Raw genomic sequence first — 19,447 nt, 5'->3', positions numbered from 1 at the left:
CTGGATGTACACAGCTGAGGTGTGTTTCATCCTAACGAACGACTCTATTATATGGTGGAATGTTTTGAGCAAAAAGTGCAATAGAACAAAGTTTAATAAGATTCAAAGAACCGCGTGTGCAGGTGCTACCAGGGCTCTGCAGTCCTGCCCCGCAGATCAATGTGCTTTTGCATCTCCTCCACATTAAATGCGTTGTAGCTTACAGTGCTGTCAGAATACCTGAATCCGGACGCTGGACAGCGGAGTCCTACGGCCATAGTAACACCCTAGACGAAGTACCTCGGGAAATCTGGACATCCCCCACGGACTATGCAACATGCAAGCTGAACTTTACGAGAAACTTGCTGTGGACTTTCCAACCAGGGCAGATTGGAAGACCGAAAGCGGGTTGCAAGGCTATGACACAATATTCATCATCGACGGATCAAAGGTGGTCTGTGGAGTCGGTGTGGGGGTTTTCTCGATTACACACCGTGTATCCGAGTCGTATGGTCTCCCAGGTTTGTCGCGCTTATAACAAAACCCGATCACGAAGGTTTTTGCGCCAGACGCGTGCAAATGCATTCAAGATTACGGCGGTCTGCACGGCACACTGGGTCATAGGGGACCATGCCCTCAAGCTCGCATACCTTACAATTCGCATTGCCGAACCTGCGGAGGAGAGGGGAAAACCCTCAAGCACTTCCTTTGCGATTGCCCAGTGTTAGCTAGAGTCAGGCTAGGGATACCAGGCAAATCTTGCCTGGGGATCTCAGAGAGATTCCTTGCTGCCGGGTGGGAGAGCTGCTTTCCTTCATGAATGCTATCGGCTGGCCATGAAAATCCGAGCCTGTTGGACTCCGCCCCCTTACTCCCATAACAGCAGTCACAGTCTTAGGAGTTTGAGACATCGAAATGACGCACCACAGCGTTATTTGGGAGCGGCCACTGATACCTCCCTACATATGTTCTTATTATTTATTTTGCACCCAACATTTTAACGACCTGCTCGACATAATTGGGGACTTTTAATGAAAAGATCTTTAGATACGCATACTTAAACTGCTTCCTTCTGTCAACATCTGAAAGTGCGCCAGGTTTAATACTGGTGTTCACTAGATCAGAAACCAACCCAGCAGCTCGAACATTCTTTTTAATTATATTTAATATAAAATATGGAATTCGACTGTTTATTATAATAAATTAGTTTCTTATACTACTTTATAAGACTAGTTAAATTAGACTTGAAATTCTTAAATCAACTTATAATGAGAAACCTCCTGAATCGCGGTTGAAATCTGAGGTTACTTTTATTAGCTAACATTTCAAATTTAGAGGAAAGGAATGTTCCATTTTTGGCAGCTGTATTTCGGGAACCAACTGCTCCGTTAATGGCCTACATTCTTCGTTTCAGGAGCGGGAAAGAATTATTTCTTCTCTGAGCATGTTACATTCTTCGGTACAAAAATGTAAAGCACTGAAGGGGAGAAGAGTTAGTTCCCGAAATACAGTCCATGCAAGCGATAAAATACTTTTTACCAAAAATGGGACATACGCCTTTTCATCAAATTTTGACCCTCTCAATCCTTTTCAGTAAAAATTTCATAATTCCCTACTGCTGCCAAAAGGCTTTGATCATATCGGAGGCCTTTTCTGCGATCATGTAAACTACTGCATTGATGTGTCCTGCTGTTATCGTTGGCATTATAGATGCATCGACCACTCTTAGGCCTTCAATCCCATATACTTTCAACTCTGCGTCTACAACAGCATCAGGGTCCGTCTTGGGGCCCATTTTGCAGGTTCCGCATTGATGTTGAATTGTGGAAGCAATATTTCGTACGTAACATCTCCAATATTCATCGCTCCGGAAATCCAAATCTTGGCAATGTGGCAGGGAGTTCGTATTAAACCTGCTTTTGAATTTTCGAAAACTTTTCGATTCACCAATTTTAATAGCCTGGAAGTTTTCACTCGTCACTTTCCAGTAGATTCAACTACATTTTCAATTGCTTACCAGTTTGATGCCTTCGACAATCGTGGCCAAATCATCGGGATCGTCTAAGTAATTTGGCTCCATTATAGGCCAATGGAAGGGATTTTTACTCCGCAGGGAAATTCTTCCGCGAGATTTAGGGTGTTGAAGAACAGGAACCAGGTCGAAAGCATGCTGAAATATTGAAGAGAACGTAGATGAATAATAATAAATAATTTTTGGATGACTATTTAATTGAACTATTAGCAACTCTACTACACACTACAAAAAAAGCGAGGAAAGAATTGAAAACGGCGGGCTTCTTCTAAGACCTTATTTTGGTATTACCTTGATTGGAATACCAAAAACTTATATTATTGAGAGACTCCTATATGATAAAATATTGCCATGAAACTGGCAGCGTATATGAACGTTTGGTTGGTGGCCATAAACCGATCACAACCTCTCTTGCTATGGTCCGCAAATTTAAAAATGAAATCCAAGACGAATTACCAAATAATTGATGTGCCTTTGTCCTGTTGAGAAGCGAGGTCGGCTCGTGTTGATCGGTTACGTCATCTTGCGCGGTCAAAGGCCTTATTTGGATGGAGCTGCGAAGCTATCAAGTCACAATCCGGTGTATAAAACCATCGTTGCTTCAACCACCCTTTTGGTCGTTTCACATCGACTTTGATGTTCAGACCACTCTTGTGACTCAAGTGTATTCCGGTTAGCCCATATCATCGAATACGCCTTCCTCGCGATTTTTCCACAATCAGTGTGATTTTTCCACGATCACTGATGTCCTCCTTTGGGAAGTGATCATGGCTTCTTTCGCCACAGATCCGAACAACATTTTGATTTACATTACTCCAAAGTGCCGTTCATTGCCTTTGATAGTCGGGCAGCATACAGAACTATAGAGGTAAATTTTGGATTTCACACACCACTTAACCCAAGTTTCACTAATGCAATCCGAAAAATGGCTCAGTTCTTAGCAGGTCACCACCACCCACCAGTGATAGTGTCTGTTTCATTAGGATCAGTTGCCGAAAATTGTGTTTTATTCCGAATCAATTTGAGACCATGTTGCATAGGGCGAAGTGGTGTTCCTATACTTGCGACATTTTGAACTTTATTCTTCGGATCGCGGTAGCGAAATTTAACCCAGCGCACGTCCCTCTGGCACCAGGTGTTACCGCAGAATATACCGAATTAGGTTGCCACACAACCTGGTACCTGGTTGAACTACTTCTCTAGATCCAGAAATGCAATATAGAGAGGCATCCCAGCAGTGTGATAAAATATGCATATCAACCGAAGGTGTACAACCCTTGGGCGGAAAAGTTGTGGAAGTTCCAAAAAGTGCACTACCGCGTCAAAAACTTTGCCAAGAGTTGCTTCGCTTGGTCACGATTGACCATTTGTCTTATATCATCTTTTCTGACGGGACATTATTTCGAGTTAAACTGCAAGCTTGTGTGTTTAACTGGAGGGACCATGAAAAGCACAATTGATAGTTATGGCCTCCAATGAGAATTCTCAACTGAATTTATCGAAGAGAAGGTCGAAGTAGTTAGTTAGTTTAGTTTAATGGGGGAGCCGCAGCTCCAAACACTCAGAGTTTTGCTATTCCCATTGTACTATCCCCGAAGATCGCCTATTCATCGGTCTTTCGCCAACGGCGTTTGTAGGCTTCCACACGCTTCCACACTCTTCGTTTTACCTCCAAATGGATTGTGGGTAAGTTTGGAATAGCTTCGAGTGCCATGGTCGACATACTACTCATTGCTCCAAGAAAACTTAGACAACCGAGCCTCTGAATCTGCGTCAGCAGCTTCCTGCTGTTAGCGCAGTCCAGGCTCGGTCACCAGAAGATGCACACATACGTCAAAATGGGTTTTATTATAGAGGTATACATCCAATGAATCGATTTTGTTGAAAGTCCCCAGGTCGATCGCAGTGCTACAGCACCAGAGCAATCTGCAGGCTTTTTGGTATTGTTCCTAGTTGTGATGCCTGATGACTGTTTGTACTAGCTGGATTTCCGCCCCTGCTAAAGTGGGTAGTATGTAGCTGCTGTAACTGATGTTCCTAGTGAACATAACTAGTCCAGTTTTCCTAGCGTTCACCTGCTGGCTACGTTCTTTGACAAGGATCCGCTTTAGTTTTGAGGTTGAATCAAGAGACCATTTTATCGACCTTATGCTTTTCTTTAGAGCTTTTTGAGCCCCTTTGTACCGAATCCATCAAGCGACTGAATAAGACTTTAGAGTTATGTTGAGGGACACACTTGTCGTTCTCCTTTGTTTCGCCAAATCTGAGTCCCACCATGGTGTTTTACCCTTCTTTGGCATCATTAGTGGACAGTTTTTTTCGAAAGCAAATTTCATGTTGGCAGTGATCATCTGGGCTGTTTCCTGAATTTCAGCAATGGATTTGATGAGTCTCCCAGAGATCGTAACTTGGGCGCTTAGTTCTGCTTTGTATGTCGCCCAATATTACGTCGATTCCGAAATGGAGTAGGTGGAAGTGGATCCATGTCCATTATGAAATCAATGCGCCTGTGATCCAAGAGCATGATATCGTTTAATATTCTCCGTTCTCCGGCATGAGCCGCAATGTTAGGGGATGCCACCGTGATGTCGATGATCTCTTGCCTGACAACGGGGAAGAAAGTGAATGAACCCACCCTACACCCAAATTAATTATCAGCAATTCAGTTCCTACCAGATACGTTAGCAGTCTCGATCCTCTGGCACTGATGTTGGAACTTTCCCAGCATATATGGTGGGCGTTAACATCACATCCTGCTATGATACCCATGACTTTACTTTTGGCATATTGGTTAGCTCTGATGAATGTTCCACTGGAAACTTTGTCTCCCTATTGGCTGTTTATGGTCAATTTGATCGTTGTGGTGTCGTCATCACATAGATCGTTAACCAAGATAGCTTCAAGTTTTTTTGAAACCACCATGCAGGAGAGGGGTCAATCCGAAGTTGCATCCTCTAATTTCTCCACGGTTCTTGTATGAGGTATATACATATCTTGTAGATGTTGATCCGACGACTGATAAGTGCAGTTGCCGCTTTAAAATGCTGCAAATTTATCTGAAAGATATGGCACCTCATCGATGGTTCAGATGAAAATGTCGTAAGCTGCACGTCGCACTTAATGGTTTTAGGAGCCGACGCTTGTAATGTGATGGTTCCAAGCCCGTAGTAGGGCCGATAGCCGGTTTGTTCCCGAATCTTCTTAACATTCAATTCAGGAACGCCGATAGTGAGAAAAGTTCCCGGCCTATCGGCTCTTCTTCTTGCTTTGCTACCTAGTAGCATCCAGATGGAGGTGATAACGTTATTTTGGACTCCAGGTTGTTCCAGGACCTATGCACTATTACGCTCCTCTTCAAGAAAAAGCACTTTTCAAATTATGGTAGCTCGGAAACCCTGGTCAGAATCAGTCGCGCACCCTCCCACACATCGTTGAAGGAGGAGCAGTACTGTCTAAGCCACTCGTTCATGCTTTCGTCGGCAAAATTTATCCGTAACATTAACAACGGTATACCCCCTTGCAAGGATGCAATCCTTACCGCTAAGAGGAGTTTCCTCGTAAGCTGCTCACACTGCTCTGTATCATAACCGGAAAGATTGCTATCGCCATACAAGACCCATCCATCGACTTCGGTAGCCCAGGCTGCAAATGAAGATTTCTTTGCATCCATTTGAGCCGAAGAGTTGGGATCCTCTGAAGACAGCTGCCTCCTTGGTTTGCCCTTAGCCGCAGATTCCAGACGATCTTTTCCCTTCAATATTGGCGCAACCCGGTGGTTGTGTTTTGTCCGAAGGTGGTATGCCCAGAGGCAGTTTGCATGGAGGCGGTTTGCTCGAAGGCTTTTTGTCCGGAGGCATTGTTTTGCCCGAAGAGTGGTTGCTGTCGCAAGACAGATGCTTATCCGTGGGTAATACTTTAGCCTCAGCAGATGGCGCCGATTCGAGCCCGGGATCAGGAATGCTGACAGAAGGGGATTGCTTTGGCTCATCCGTTAAGGATTGGGTCCCAATAGGGTTGGTTACCACTTGAATAAGTGGCGAATCTGAGTATAGACTCAGGTTCTCCGTCGAAAGGCTCAGGGATGCGTCTTCACTCAGGACAGGATCGTCATGATCAAAGAGCTGTTGAAATCTTTTAATTGGTTTTTTAAGTTTTTCGTTTCTTCATAATTGGTTGCCATGGCCTTTGTTTTTCAGAGGAAAATAAGTCGATCTCGGCAGAGCTCCTTTTGCCGAGACAACTGGGGGTCACTTGGTACTCAGAGTTCACCGTCCACAGCTACATTTTAACCCTTGTGACCACTCACACCACATTGCCTCCTAGGGTGAACTGTAGTAATCTGATACGGTCTCGAATGAACTGCTCTAATACACTTCAAGGCCCTAATCCAATATAGAGTGTTATGCCATCGATTATTATTATTATTCAGAGGTTACCTCTGGTTTCCTGGAGGATCTTTCTTACTGAGCTCCCTCATCATAAATAAAATAAAAAGTTATAACGTGTTTCTAGTTTTCAGTTCAATCGTGTGCAGTGCAGCGACACATTCATCATCATCATCATTATCAACGGCGCAACAACCGGTACCCGGTTTAGGCCTGCCTCAATAAGGAACTCCCGACATCCCGGTTTTGCGTGGAGGTCCACCAATTCGATATCCCTAAAAGCTGTCTGGCGTCCTGTCCTACGCTATCGCTCCATCTTAGGCAGGGTTTGCCTCGTCTTCTTTTTCTACCATAGATATTGCCCTTATAGACTTTCCGGGTGGGATGATCCTCATCCATACGGATTAAGTGACCCGCCCACCGTAACCTATTGAGCCAGATTTTATCCACAACCGGACGGTCATGGCATCGCTCATAGATTTCGTCATTGTGTAGCCTAGGGAATCGTCCATCCTCTTGTAGGGAGCCAAAAATTCTGCGAAGGATTCTTCTCTCGAACGCGGCCAAGAGTTCGCAATTTTTCTTGCTAAGAACCCAAGTTTCCGAGGAATACATGAGGACTGGCAAGATCATAGTCTTGTACAGTAAGAGCTTTGACCCTATGGTGAGACGTTTCGAGCGGAACAGTCTTTGTAAGCTGAAATAGGCTCTGTTAGCTGACAACAACCGTGCGCGGATTTCATCATCGTAGTTGTTATCGGTTGTGATTTTCGACCCTAGATAGGAGAAATTGTCAACGGTCTCAAAGTTGTATTCTCCTATCCTTATTCTTCTTCGTGTTTGACCAGTGCGGTTTGATGTTGTTGGTTGATTCGTCTTCGGAGCTGACGTTGCCACCATATATTTTGTCTTGCCTTCATTGATGTGCAGTCCAAGATCTCGCGCCGCCTGCTCGATTTGGATGAAGGCAGTTTGTACGTCTCGGGTGGTTCTTCCCATGATGTCGATATCGTCAGCATAGGCCAGTAGTTGGGTGGATTTGAAGAGGATCGTACCTCTTGCATTCACCTCAGCATCACGGATCACTTTCTCGAGGGCCAGGTTAAAGAGGACGCATGATAGCGCATCCCCTTGTCGTAGACCGTTGTTGACATCGAATGGTCTTGAGAGTGATCCTGCTGCTTTTATCTGACCTCGCACATTGGTCAGGGTCAGCCTAGTCAGTCTTATTAATTTCGTCGGGATACTTAATTCTCTCATGGCCGTGTACAGTTTTACCCTGGCTATGCTATCATAAGCAGCTTTAAAGTCGATGAACAGATGGTGCAACTGTTGTCCATATTCCAAAAGTTTTTCCATCGCCTGCCGCAGAGAGAAAATCTGATCTGTTGCTGATTTGCCTGGAGTGAAGCCTCTTTGGTATGGGCCAATGATGTTCGTATGGCGTATGGGGCTATCCGGCCTAGCAAGATAGTCGAGAATATCTTATAGATGGTACTCAGCAACGTAATACCTCTATAATTGCTGCACTGTGTGATATCTCCCTTTTTATGTATGAGACAGATAATGCCTCGTTGCCAATCGTCAGGCATTAATTCGCTGTCCCATACCTTGAGCACAAGTTGATGAACCACTTGGTGTAACTGATCGCCTCCATATTTAACCAATTCGGCTGTAATTCCATCGGCTCCTGGCGACTTATGATTTTTTAGCCGATGAATTGCACGGACTGTTTCTCCTAAACTTGGTGGTGGCAGTATTTGTCCGTCGTCTTCAGTTGGCGGGACCTCCAACTCGCCGATGTTCTGGTTGTTCAGTAGCTCATCAAAGTACTCAACCTATCGCTCTAATATGCCCATTCTGTCGGAAATCAGATTTCCCTCTTTGTCTCGGCAGGATGAGCATCGAGGTGTATAAGGCTTCATCCTGCTGACTTGTCGGTAAAACTTGCGTGCCTGGTGCGGTTGCTCCCTGTACTTTTTTAGTTCACAGACTTGTTGGTTCTCCCAGGCTTCCTTTTTCTGTCTGTGAAGTCGCTTCTCCGCCCGACGGAGTTCGTGATAAGCCTCTGCGCGTGTCCGCGTTCTTTGAGAATGCAACATTACTCGGTATGCAGCATTCTTCCGTTCCGTTGCTAGCTTACATTCATCGTTAAACCAGCCATTCCGACTTCTTTTGCGGCTGGGGCCAAGTATGCTTGTGGCCGTATCCATGATAACGTTCTTCATGTGATTGTGAAGATCATTTGTTGATGCTTCATCTCCAGGTCCTCTGTTGACTGCGGTTATTGCGGCATCCATTTCCCTCTTATAGGTGTCGCGGAGGGTTGTGTTGTGGATGGCTTCAGTATTCACTCTCACCTGATTGTCAGAGGGGATTGTAGGTGGTATTGTTATTCGAGCCCGGAACACCATGCCAACGAGATAGTGATCCTTGTCTATATTGGCCCCCTATATGTTCTGACATTCATCAAGGCTGAGAGGTGGCGGCGTTCGATCAACACGTGGTCAATTTGGTTGAAAGTGGCCCCGTCTGGAGAGGCCCACGTATGTTTGTGGACCGCTTTCCGCGCAAACCAGGTACTTCCAACAACCATTTCGTGTGACCCTGCTAATTGAATAATCCGCAGTCCATTATCATTTGTTTTTTCGTGTAAGCTATGGGAGCCAACTTATCGCCTGAATACGGGCTCCTTCCCTACTTGGCTGTTAAAATCCCCAAGTATAATTTTGATATCATATCTGGGACAGACTTCGAGGGTTCGTTCTACTGCCTCGTAGAAGGTATCCTTCTCCGACTCTGCAGTCTCCTCTGTAGGGGCGTGAACGTTTATGAGGCTTATATTTCTAAATTTGCCTCGCAAGCGCAGAGTGTATAGCCGTTCCCTTATGTTTTCAAAGCCGATAACAGCAGGTTTCATTTTTTGGCTGACTAAGAAACCTACTCCGAGCACATGGTTTACTGGATGACCGCTATAATATATGGTGTAGTGACTCTTCTCCAGAAAACCGGTCCCTGTCCATCGCATCTCTTGCAACGCTGTTATATCAGCCCTATATTGGGACAGGGTATCGCTAGCTGCTCATCAGCTTCATCTCTGTACAGGGAGCGCACGTTCCATGAGAAAATGCGCAAATCGTTGATCCGTTATCGTTGCCGGGTCCATCCTGTCCGAGGCTCCTGTTGTGGTTTCGTAACAAGTTGTTTTCCGTGTAGGGTTGTCAGCCCTACCCAACCCCCAACCTGAAGGACCAGTTGGTACAATTTGTCTCGTTTTTAGGCGCGTGAGACTCGCCTTCATCCTTCTCCGTCTGCAGCTTTTCGTTACGAAAGATCTCCCAGCGGTCACCACGTGGAGGTGGAGATAGGGTTTGGTAGTAGAGCTGTTGGTGTTGGTTCAGCAGGCATTTCCCAGGTTTAATGCTCCATCGTGGGTACCAATCCACGTTTCGCCCTGGGACCTATACTACCCTTTGGTCACACATATTACCAGCAAATTTTAATGGTTAAAAAAGCATTGAAATATTTATTATAGACGTTATAGGTATATTACCAACCTTTCCAATGATTCCCTTACAAAGCCTTTGAAAAATTTCATCCGATATACCAACCAGGTTTCGTAAGCTTCCTGATTTATCTCCACACATTGAACCAGCACCTAAAACAATCTCGATATCAGGTACATGTGAGGCTAGAACATAAGTGATCAATTATTTCAATTAAACAAAAATTCTGTATTCCTTTTTCTTACGAAGTGTTGTTCCATTCACTTTCACTAGCGCTATAGCATCGGCTCCTGCTGGGCTAGTGTAAGGGCCAGCTTCCTTAAACCAATAACTCAGAAAATCTACGGGATTCATTATGTTCTCCTCGAGAATGGTCACTGGTTGACTTACGGGAAATATAAGTCCAGCGACGGAAACATGGTCCTGAAGATTGTAGCCGACCTTCAAATCCTGTATAACGGAGATATTTAGACTTTCAAGATTTTCCTTTGGACCTACGCCCGATAACATTAAAATTTGTGGGGAGCCTACAGCACCCGCGGATAAAATTATTTCCTTTTTTGCCATTACCAGACGCCTCTTTCTGTTTTTCAAAAATTCAACTCCTAAGGCCCGTTTTGTTTCTGGGTCTATGATTATTTTAGTGACCCATGAGCGTTGCGAAATGTGAATATTCTTTCTATTGATGATAGGGTTCAGAAAAGCTTTAGCAGCACTGCATCTTTTACCTTTCCTAATGTTCGCTTGGGTCCTATCGAATCCTAGTTGACTGTCTGAGTTGATATCAGTTATATTGTAGCCAAATTCCAAGCCAGTTTTCAAGAATGAATCAAGCAGTTTCGAAGTGTATTTAGAGTATCCAACATCTAGCGGTCCTTCGTAACCGTGGAAAGGTGAGTTTGGTAGGTCGTCAGCATTCATATTTTCGGATTTCTTGAAGTATGGTAGGACTTCTTTGTAGCTCCAGCCAGGATTCCCCATCTCAGCCCAACTATTGAAGTCGCTTTGCTGTCCTCGAACATAGACCATAAAGTTAATGACGCTCGAACCTCCCAAAGCACGACCTTTAGGCCAATTGCAAACTCCTCCTTTTAGTGCTTTACACGCATTGGCGGTGGGTTCAGATTTGTAGCCCCAATTGTATCTTGTTATTTCATTTGATGCCGCAGTCAGAGGTACGTCGGTAATGAAATTTTCTTGAGTGCCGGCTTCTAGTAGAAGAACTGTGAAGTTTCTTACTTCACTGAGACGATGAGCGAGAACTGATCCCGCCGATCCAGCTCCAATTATTATAAAATCGTATTCCGAATCGAAGTGATTTGTGTCCGGAATGCGAACTCCGAAATTAAAAAATGCATCCAATTCATTTGCATGGTTGGTTTTCAACCCCCATATCAACAACACCGCCATAAAAATTCTTCCCTCGACAGCCATCTTCAAGTCAGAAAATGGAGAGCGTCATCTGTAAATATAAAAAAAAACAATACTATCAAGTAAATAGCTAACTTTCAGTCCCCAATATATCAAATGAAAGTTGATTGAAGTTGATAAGTTCTCGATTGTTGACTATCATTACTAAAGTAAATGCATAAGACAAGTGTGTATACTTTGCATTGACCTTGAAGAAAGTAACGCGAATTCTCGCCAACATTGACCGATATATTTCTTCTCAATGAAGATTAGTAAACTAGTCTCGCTTGACTAGCTTCATAACCATGCAAGTAATCAAGTTTAATTGCGAATTGCAATGGAGCGTCAATGACAAGGAAATTAAGTCGAACCCATTGAAAGCAGCTCAACTATCACAAAAGCAGTTACCGTGATGGCACTGCATGAATTGCTTTGTAATCTCCAAGGATATGATTTGAAGATAAGCCGGCCATTTAATACAATAGGCAACAAAAACACGGAATGTCATTGTAGGAATCACTAGGGCTACCAAAAAGGCCAGTTGCAAGAATACCAATACTGAAGACTACAATACGTTATCATTTAAGATATTGAAGTTGCAATAAATCTGGACAGGTCCTAAAACCAGAACTCTTCCCAGCAAATACAAATACATATATATATATGTAGTGACTAAATGGATTGAACATGTCCAAAAGACCATCCTTAGTGGCCGGAAAAGACCTAGAGGGAAGAACTATCCCAAAACCCCAAAGGTCCGCCAGCAAATTTTGAAGCTCCATCGAAGTGATCCGTCATACGTGTTTGCACGCCTCTGTGCTAGCCAGGCTCAGGAATGTAGGGGTGTTCTTTGAGCACTTCGCGAGCTAAATCTGGAAATAAAAACTAAAAAAAAACGGCTCGACCGCGCGCGTAGAGCCGTAAAACTCCGCACCTGAGTACCGCAATCGAAAGGGAGGATCCACGCCGGATCACATCCTCGATCATTGTTCCTCGTGTCTCAGATGTTCAGTGAAGCGCGGCCTCTGCGGTTCCCACCCTTCCTTGACATTCTCAGTCCACTAAAGATGGTTTTTTGAACATCTTCAACCCATTTAGTCTTTAGAAATGGCGCCCAACGTGGGGCCTAGTTTCAGATTCCTTGAATCAGTGGAAGATAGCTTGTTCCGGCTCAAAACTTCGTTTTTTTGTTGCGGGTAGAGAAACGATGGTTTCTCAACCTTGTTCCGGACTAGGATCCACATACACTTGACTTCATCTTTCAATTTTTAGATTTCACGCCATTTTCCCCAGAAGCAAGTGTTTCTAAGCCTCAATTTTCCTTCCCACCTTGTAGAGTTTCCTGCCCTATGAAGTGACGGGTGGGATGAACCCTTGATGGAATACGAAAGTAGTCGATTACATGCTGTCCCATTCCGTCCTCAATGATTCATGCTCACTTTGTTCTCTGATTTCAAACGAAGAAGATTGAATTCTCGTGTTCCCTTCGTTTTTGTTTTTTGCCCGAATTTATCGCTTCTTTTTGCTTTTTTATATTTTGAAATTTAGCTTGACTTTCTTGGGCTTTTTTTTTGGACGTTCCCGATTTTGTGAAATTGAAAACATATTTCATCATCGTGAAAGTTCTTCATACAATTAGCATTACCTTCCCTCGGCGTTTCCAGAAGGTCATCTCTGAGCTTGACCTGGCAACGCACCGCGATGATTGACGATGGCAAGAGGCCACGAGGATAGATCCTGCGGGTTGGGTTGATCCTTCCATGCAGGATCCAAGGGTGACGGACAATTATATTGAGCCACAACATCAGCCTGCTTCAACTCGTGTCACGTACATTAGAGACAGACATGGGTTGTATACAAATGAATTTAACAGACATGACGGTGGGCCAAAAGTAAAGTAAATTCTTACGGACTCGACGACAGGTCCGGATCCGAGGACTATTATGAACAGTGTGGTTATGACGTATCGGAAGATGACGAAGCGCCTAACAGATGCCAAGCACAACCGCTTAATAAGTTCTAAGCGGATCGTGTCTATGCTATTATGGCATCCTGGGAGCTGGTTTTTGATGGTTCACCAAGCCCTTTGCGATCAGCCAGTTCCTCTTCCGCATGGAGGCCTTGACCAACACTGTGTACTTATGTGCACACCGTATTCAGAGACCGAGCAGCAGATTGGTATTGGGATTACAACCAGTCCGTCGGACGAATCGAGTAGACTTGAGATTCTTCGCCAGGAGGTTAAGGATTTTCTAGATGACTGCGACATCCTTGGACTGATGCGAGACCGCACGCAAGGTCCATTCGAAAACTTCGATAACTACTACAAAGCTGTGCGTTCGCTAGCCAATAGGCTAGAAAATTCCTTAACGGAAAATAAATTGGTAGAGTTACTATGTCGTGGGCTGAGACCCGACGTTCACAGGCAACTTCTCTATTTTCCAACTAGCACGGTTTGCGGGCTGTCAAGTTAGTGCAGCAGAGCGAAGTTTTAAAGGAGCATCTCTCAAGCAGGCTGACGCGAGTCCCCATGTTTAAGTATTTTTCAGGATTCAGTGCGGACCCACGCATGGACATAGTGAAATTTTGTATAATGACATGTGAGGGATCAAAGTGCTCAAAGGACCCCTCCACATTTCCGAGCGTGACTAGCACGTGTCGACGGAGCACTTCGATGGAGCTTCAAAATTTGCGGGCGAACCTTCACCGTTAATTTAGCCAATTTTTTTAGGTTTTTAAAACCTTCTTCCCTCTAGATCGTTTCCGACCTCTAAGGTCTTTGGTCATCTCCAATCTATTTAGGCATTAGAAATATTATTGACAATTCATAGTTCGCTGCATACCTGGCTTTAACTCTACCTAATGAGCAGTCTTGGATTTGCAATACAATGTTCGCTCATAAATGTCAGGGGTTAAAGTACGAGCCATGAGAATAATACGGTAAAGAGCTTTCGACTGGCCATACTGCCAGAAGTATTTCCGCAACAAATACTCAGTTGTGAGGAGGAGGAAATTATTGAGGACCCCATCGTCATGGAGATGTATAAGTGACGAAATATGGGGCGCATGTTAACCGGCACATGCGTTTGACTACGTCTTGTACTGGTAGACTGCGCGATTGAGAACACGGCGGACTGGCTTAGGACTATAGTCCCGAAATAGCCAGGCTAGAAGGGAACGGAACAATCGACTCTAGGGATGATATACCAGAGGCATACGTGGTGACGGTCTATCCTCCCAAAACCGCAGCAATTGAGACGGGGAAGCTTCTGCGCCTCCTCATCACTCAAAACATGGATTTCTACACGCGATTATGGACACTTTATTGGAAGCAAGGATTTGGGTAAAAGCAAAATCCTCAGAATCGGCTTAGATAGCCCATCCTTGGAGACAATTAAATGCCGTAACTGCCTCATCAACGACAGGTTTGGCAACATATCTGTGCAAGTGCACAATAAGGATAATTCAAAGGACATATAGAAATCCTACTATGATCCCTAAAGAAAAGAGCTGGGAAGTGGGTTTGCTGCCCATAGAAGAGGACAAGCTGGACGACCTAGCCGTAGACCTTCTGGGGTTCAAGTCGGACGAAAGAATTCGAGAGGTAGTCGTGTCTTAAGGATACTTCCCAGGGGACGACACGCGGATCCCATTGGAATTAGTCATTAGACTGGTGATGTTCTACGAGAGGAAGGCGCTACTACTTCTCTTCGGCAGCGATACAACACCTATCATGAGATCTGGGAAAGCAGCGATACCATTCGGAAAGAAGAGTACCTTCTTGAATTCATCCTTAGTAATAAGCTAGAAATACATAATGTATTGATAATGCTAACATTCATGACTAGCACCAGCCAAAAGGCACTTGACATAACTCTAGGGAACACTCTGATAAGTTATTTGCTCAAGAACTGGAGAGCATCGGATTAGCGCTCTATGTCGGATCACAGAATAATTAGATTCGACATTGAGGACAACTGAGAAGTAGATAGAATATTAAGGATTTCATATCGAAGCATATGAAACCAGCTGTCCGGCTAAGACAGTTAAGTCATCAAGGGACATACCCCGATGGAACACACAACTAGACCGAATGGGAACGGAGTTCCAAAAACTCTTCAAACGGGCGAAACAAGCCGGGAACTGGCAGGAAATTTTGTAAAGGGATCGAAAAAACCACACAAGCACCCAGGCTGCACAAAGCTATAGACAAAGACAAGACAATACCTTCTATCTGTCTGAGGAAGGAAGATGGGGCATTTATCGAGAATGAGGAGGCCAGGGTATATCTGCTTTACAGAGGGCTCCGACCCCACAGCGAAAGGCAATAGTATTCTGCCTGACACCCCACCAACCGACATAAGAGGAAAAAGTTGAAGAAGCTAGAGTAAGATGGGCAATGGAAATCTCAAACTACTGAAATCACCCGGAGTAGATAATATTTTTCCAGCACTACTCCAGAGAGGCCTAGAAATCATCTTAAGATCTATCCTAAAAGTGGTAAGAGGCAGCATAGCCTTGAGATCTATACCAAGGGCATGGATGCGGGCAAGAGTGGTCTTTATTTCGAAAGCGAGAATAGGTATCCTCTAAATCTCTCAGACCGGTCCTGCTTGATATCGTTTGTACTTAAAAACTTGAGAAGGTCATAGGGAACGATATTTGAACGAACGTTCTAATGTGCAATCGCCTACATCAATGTCAACATTCTAACTGGGCGTGACCGTCAACCCAAACTGCACCGACATCATCTGATGAACGTACGGAAAGTCATAGATACAGAGGAAGTTACACTGTTTGAGTTTTTGGATACGAAAGGAATCTTCGATAACACATCGCACGCAAAGATACAAGATACCTTGATCTGCAAGGGAGTGGGGTACTAGTAGCTGATGCAGGAAGGCGAGGCTCCGCATAAATGCAGGCCAATATAGTACCATTCACTAGGAAGCGCAAGTCTGATCACATGGGAGCCATTAGATTACATGTCATAAAGGTGAAACGAGTACAAGAGGGGTGGGGGATGTACTCCGAAAATACTGCACTGGATTCGCATTGCAATAGTAACATCAATGTTTGCCTATGAAGCCAGAGAAAATTGAACCCAGCATATCAGCCCTCTTGGCTACACACACTTCAAAGGCGGCATCCCTGGAGGTCCTTCTGGGATTAACTCCTCTCCATCTGCACATACAGATGCAGGCAAGGAGGGCGATCTTCAGACTGGCCTGGATATTAATGAGGCGGAGAACTGCCTAAATCGAAGGAAGATTGATATTAAAATGAAATATATATCTTCCTTCAATATAATTCAGGTATTCAATCATAGACAATCATTTTAACTCCGCCATGCTATTAACATAGTATGCTGGTCCCAAGCCCAGGTAAAGGAGGAGGGTTTGAGGCAACGTACTCTGTACTATCCTCAGTAAAACAAAAATAAAATGCTGAGATCAGGGAAAGAGATAAATAGAGTATAGTTGGAGTTATTCTACTATGCTAAATCCTACCTGATCTCTCTTGGTGACAGGCCCCGCGACAGGTCGACCAAGAAAATGCATAGAATGTCGTTACAAACATGATGATCGGATTAAGTCACAGGCCTCGGAGAAATGCTAGGGCGTCCACCTCAGTCGACGCGGCAGGACGGGCCCCGGTCCTGTCGAGAAATGGGCAAGGGTTCTTGACGCATGGACGGCGTCAGGACGTAAGCAAGTTAGTCCGCACACAACGAACAAAACAAATACGTGTCTGCACGCTAAAAGTTGGTACCCTAACTGGAAAGACCGAGGAACTCGCAAGAGCCCTTCGGAGAAGGTGCATTGACATCTGCGGTCTGCAAGAAACCCGATGGTCTGGTTCCAAAAGCTGCGACATTGAACGCGAACGCGGTCATGTGGGTGAAAAGGCAGACGATAACAGGTGCCATGGGGGAAAGGGGTTCGGAGCGCGCAATGAAGGTGGCGAGCGTATAATCGATTTTGCGGACACCCATGACCTTGTACTTATGAATACATGGTTCATCAAACGATTGTCTCATCTTCCCACATTTTATAGTGGGAACAATAAAACGCAAATCGACTATATTCTCATAAGACGTCAACATTTTACCACTGTCACTGATTGCAAAGTCGTTCCCTGTGAGACCATCGCACCTCAGCATCGGCCGTTGATTGCTGTCCTGCGAATTAAGCCACCGATAAAACGGCGTGAGGAACGCACTGGCCCGCCACGCATTAAATGGTGGCGATTTGGTGAGAAGAATGAAGAAACGGTCTCACTCATACGATTGCCAACCATTACGGATGTGGAAGAATCGTGGAACCAAATGAAAGACACGATCCACAAAGCGGCCTCTGCAACCCTCGGGGTCACCAAGCCGGGTAAGCGGTACATCAACCGAGATACTTGGCTTTGGAATGATGATGTTGAAATGAAGGTCCGTGAAAAGAAACGCCTCAAATTTTTCGACGATAAAACTCCTGCTAATTGGCAAATTTATAAAAAGGCCAACCGGAAAGCAAAGAAAGCGGTCGTTGTACCCGAGCGAACCATTTCAAAAATCTTTACGATAAACTGGACACTCGGGATGGCGAGAAAGATCTGTATCGACTTGCTAAAAGCCGTGATGAACGCACACTGGATATCGAACACTTCTGTTGTGTTAATGACAAGAACGGTACTTTGCTTACCAACCGTCGAGCCGTTGCGGCGAGATGGCGAGAATACTTCGAGCAGATTTCAACTGAAGAATTTGCTCATCCTCCACTTCCACAATCATTGCCGACATTTGGACCACTTCCACCAGTCAGCGCAACTGAAGTCGAGGAGGCAATAAAACAAATGAAATCGGGGAAAGCAACAGGACCTGACGACATCGCATCTGAGCTCTGGAAAGCGAAGAGCTGGGACCCAACACTGTGACTCAGTGAATTCTTTAATCGGGTTATTCAGGAAGGAAGAACACCATCTGACTGGCAAAAAAGTACCACTGTTCCAATATGGAAAAAGAAAGGTAGCCCAGCAGAATGTTCAAATTACCGTCCGATCCGGTTACTTTCCCATACCATGAAGATTTTTGAACGCATTCTTGACAACCGTATTCACGAAATTGTTGAAATAACCGTGAATCAAGCCGGATTTGTCAAGAACTACGGAACTACTGACGCAATACACGCTGCGCGGTTACTCATGGAGAAACACCGTGAGAAGGATCGCCCTCTTTACATTGCCTTTCTGGATCTAGAGAAAGCATTTGACCGTGTACCACACGAACTCATCTGGTATGCTTTACGACAACACTTGGTGCCAGAAGAACTCGTGCGCTGGGTTCAATTGCTCTACCACGATCCGAAAAGTAAAGTTTGAAGTATGGCGGGTGTATCAAAACCGCTTCGTGTCTCTGTTGGAGTTCATCAAGGAAGTGCCCTCTCACCACTCCTCTTTGTCCTTGTTATGGACACCGTCACACGGGATATCCAACGTCCAGCGCCCTACACACTGCTTTATGCAGATGATGTTTTCCTAGCATCTGATAGCAAAAATGATCTCGAGCAACTTGTTCAAAAATGGAATGTTCGCCTCATGCAACACGGTCTCAGATTGAATTTAAACAAAACTGAATTTTTGACGACCGATCCCCATGAAACAGGCACAATCACTGTCAGCGGCAGTGATCTGCCCAGAACTGAGCGATTTAAATACCTCGGGTCAACGCTATCAGTCAATGGAGAGCTGCGTTATGAAATTGCTACACGCATTAACGCAACCTGGATGAAGTGGCGTTCCACAACTGGTGTCCTTTGTGATCGACGTATCAACGAACGTCTCAAATCTAAAATTTACCGCAATGTCGTCCGTCCAGTCGCTCTCTATGGTTCTGAGTGGTGGCCGACCATAAAAGACAATGAACGGCGTCTTGCGGTAATGGAGACGAAGATGCTACGTTGGATTAGTGGCGTCACACGTTTAGATCACATCCGAAATGAGGATATCCGCGATCGTTATGGGGTTGCACCGATCGTGGAAAAGTTGCGAGAGAGGCGTCTACGATGGTATGGTCACGCAATTCGTGCAAACGAGAATTCACTTGCCAAGATTGGTCTGAACATCGAAGTCGATGGTAAACGACCAAA

The 19,447-nt window shown here is 44.8% G+C and overlaps 1 protein-coding gene across 1 annotated transcript in view; it reads right to left on the bottom strand.

Moving 5' to 3' along the window:
- Window positions 1-1,119: 1,119 nt before the first annotated feature.
- The window catches only part of LOC119660382 (glucose dehydrogenase [FAD, quinone]), a 46,886-nt gene continuing 28,558 nt past the window's right edge, over window positions 1,120-19,447 (bottom strand). Inside the window, exons 3-6 of the mRNA XM_038068906.1 lie at window positions 10,148-11,364; window positions 9,954-10,087; window positions 1,997-2,149; window positions 1,120-1,939 (exon numbers count right to left, since the gene is read on the bottom strand). Coding sequence (XP_037924834.1) covers window positions 1,592-1,939; window positions 1,997-2,149; window positions 9,954-10,087; window positions 10,148-11,336 — 1,824 coding nt within the window. The 5' untranslated portion in view covers window positions 11,337-11,364 and the 3' untranslated portion in view covers window positions 1,120-1,591. The remainder of the gene's footprint in view (window positions 1,940-1,996; window positions 2,150-9,953; window positions 10,088-10,147; window positions 11,365-19,447) is intronic.

The sequence above is a fragment of the Hermetia illucens genome, chromosome 6, assembly GCF_905115235.1.
Source record: "Hermetia illucens chromosome 6, iHerIll2.2.curated.20191125, whole genome shotgun sequence".
In the NCBI taxonomy this organism is placed as follows: Eukaryota; Metazoa; Arthropoda; class Insecta; order Diptera; family Stratiomyidae; genus Hermetia; species Hermetia illucens.
This window is presented reverse-complemented; position numbering and strand designations above follow the sequence as displayed.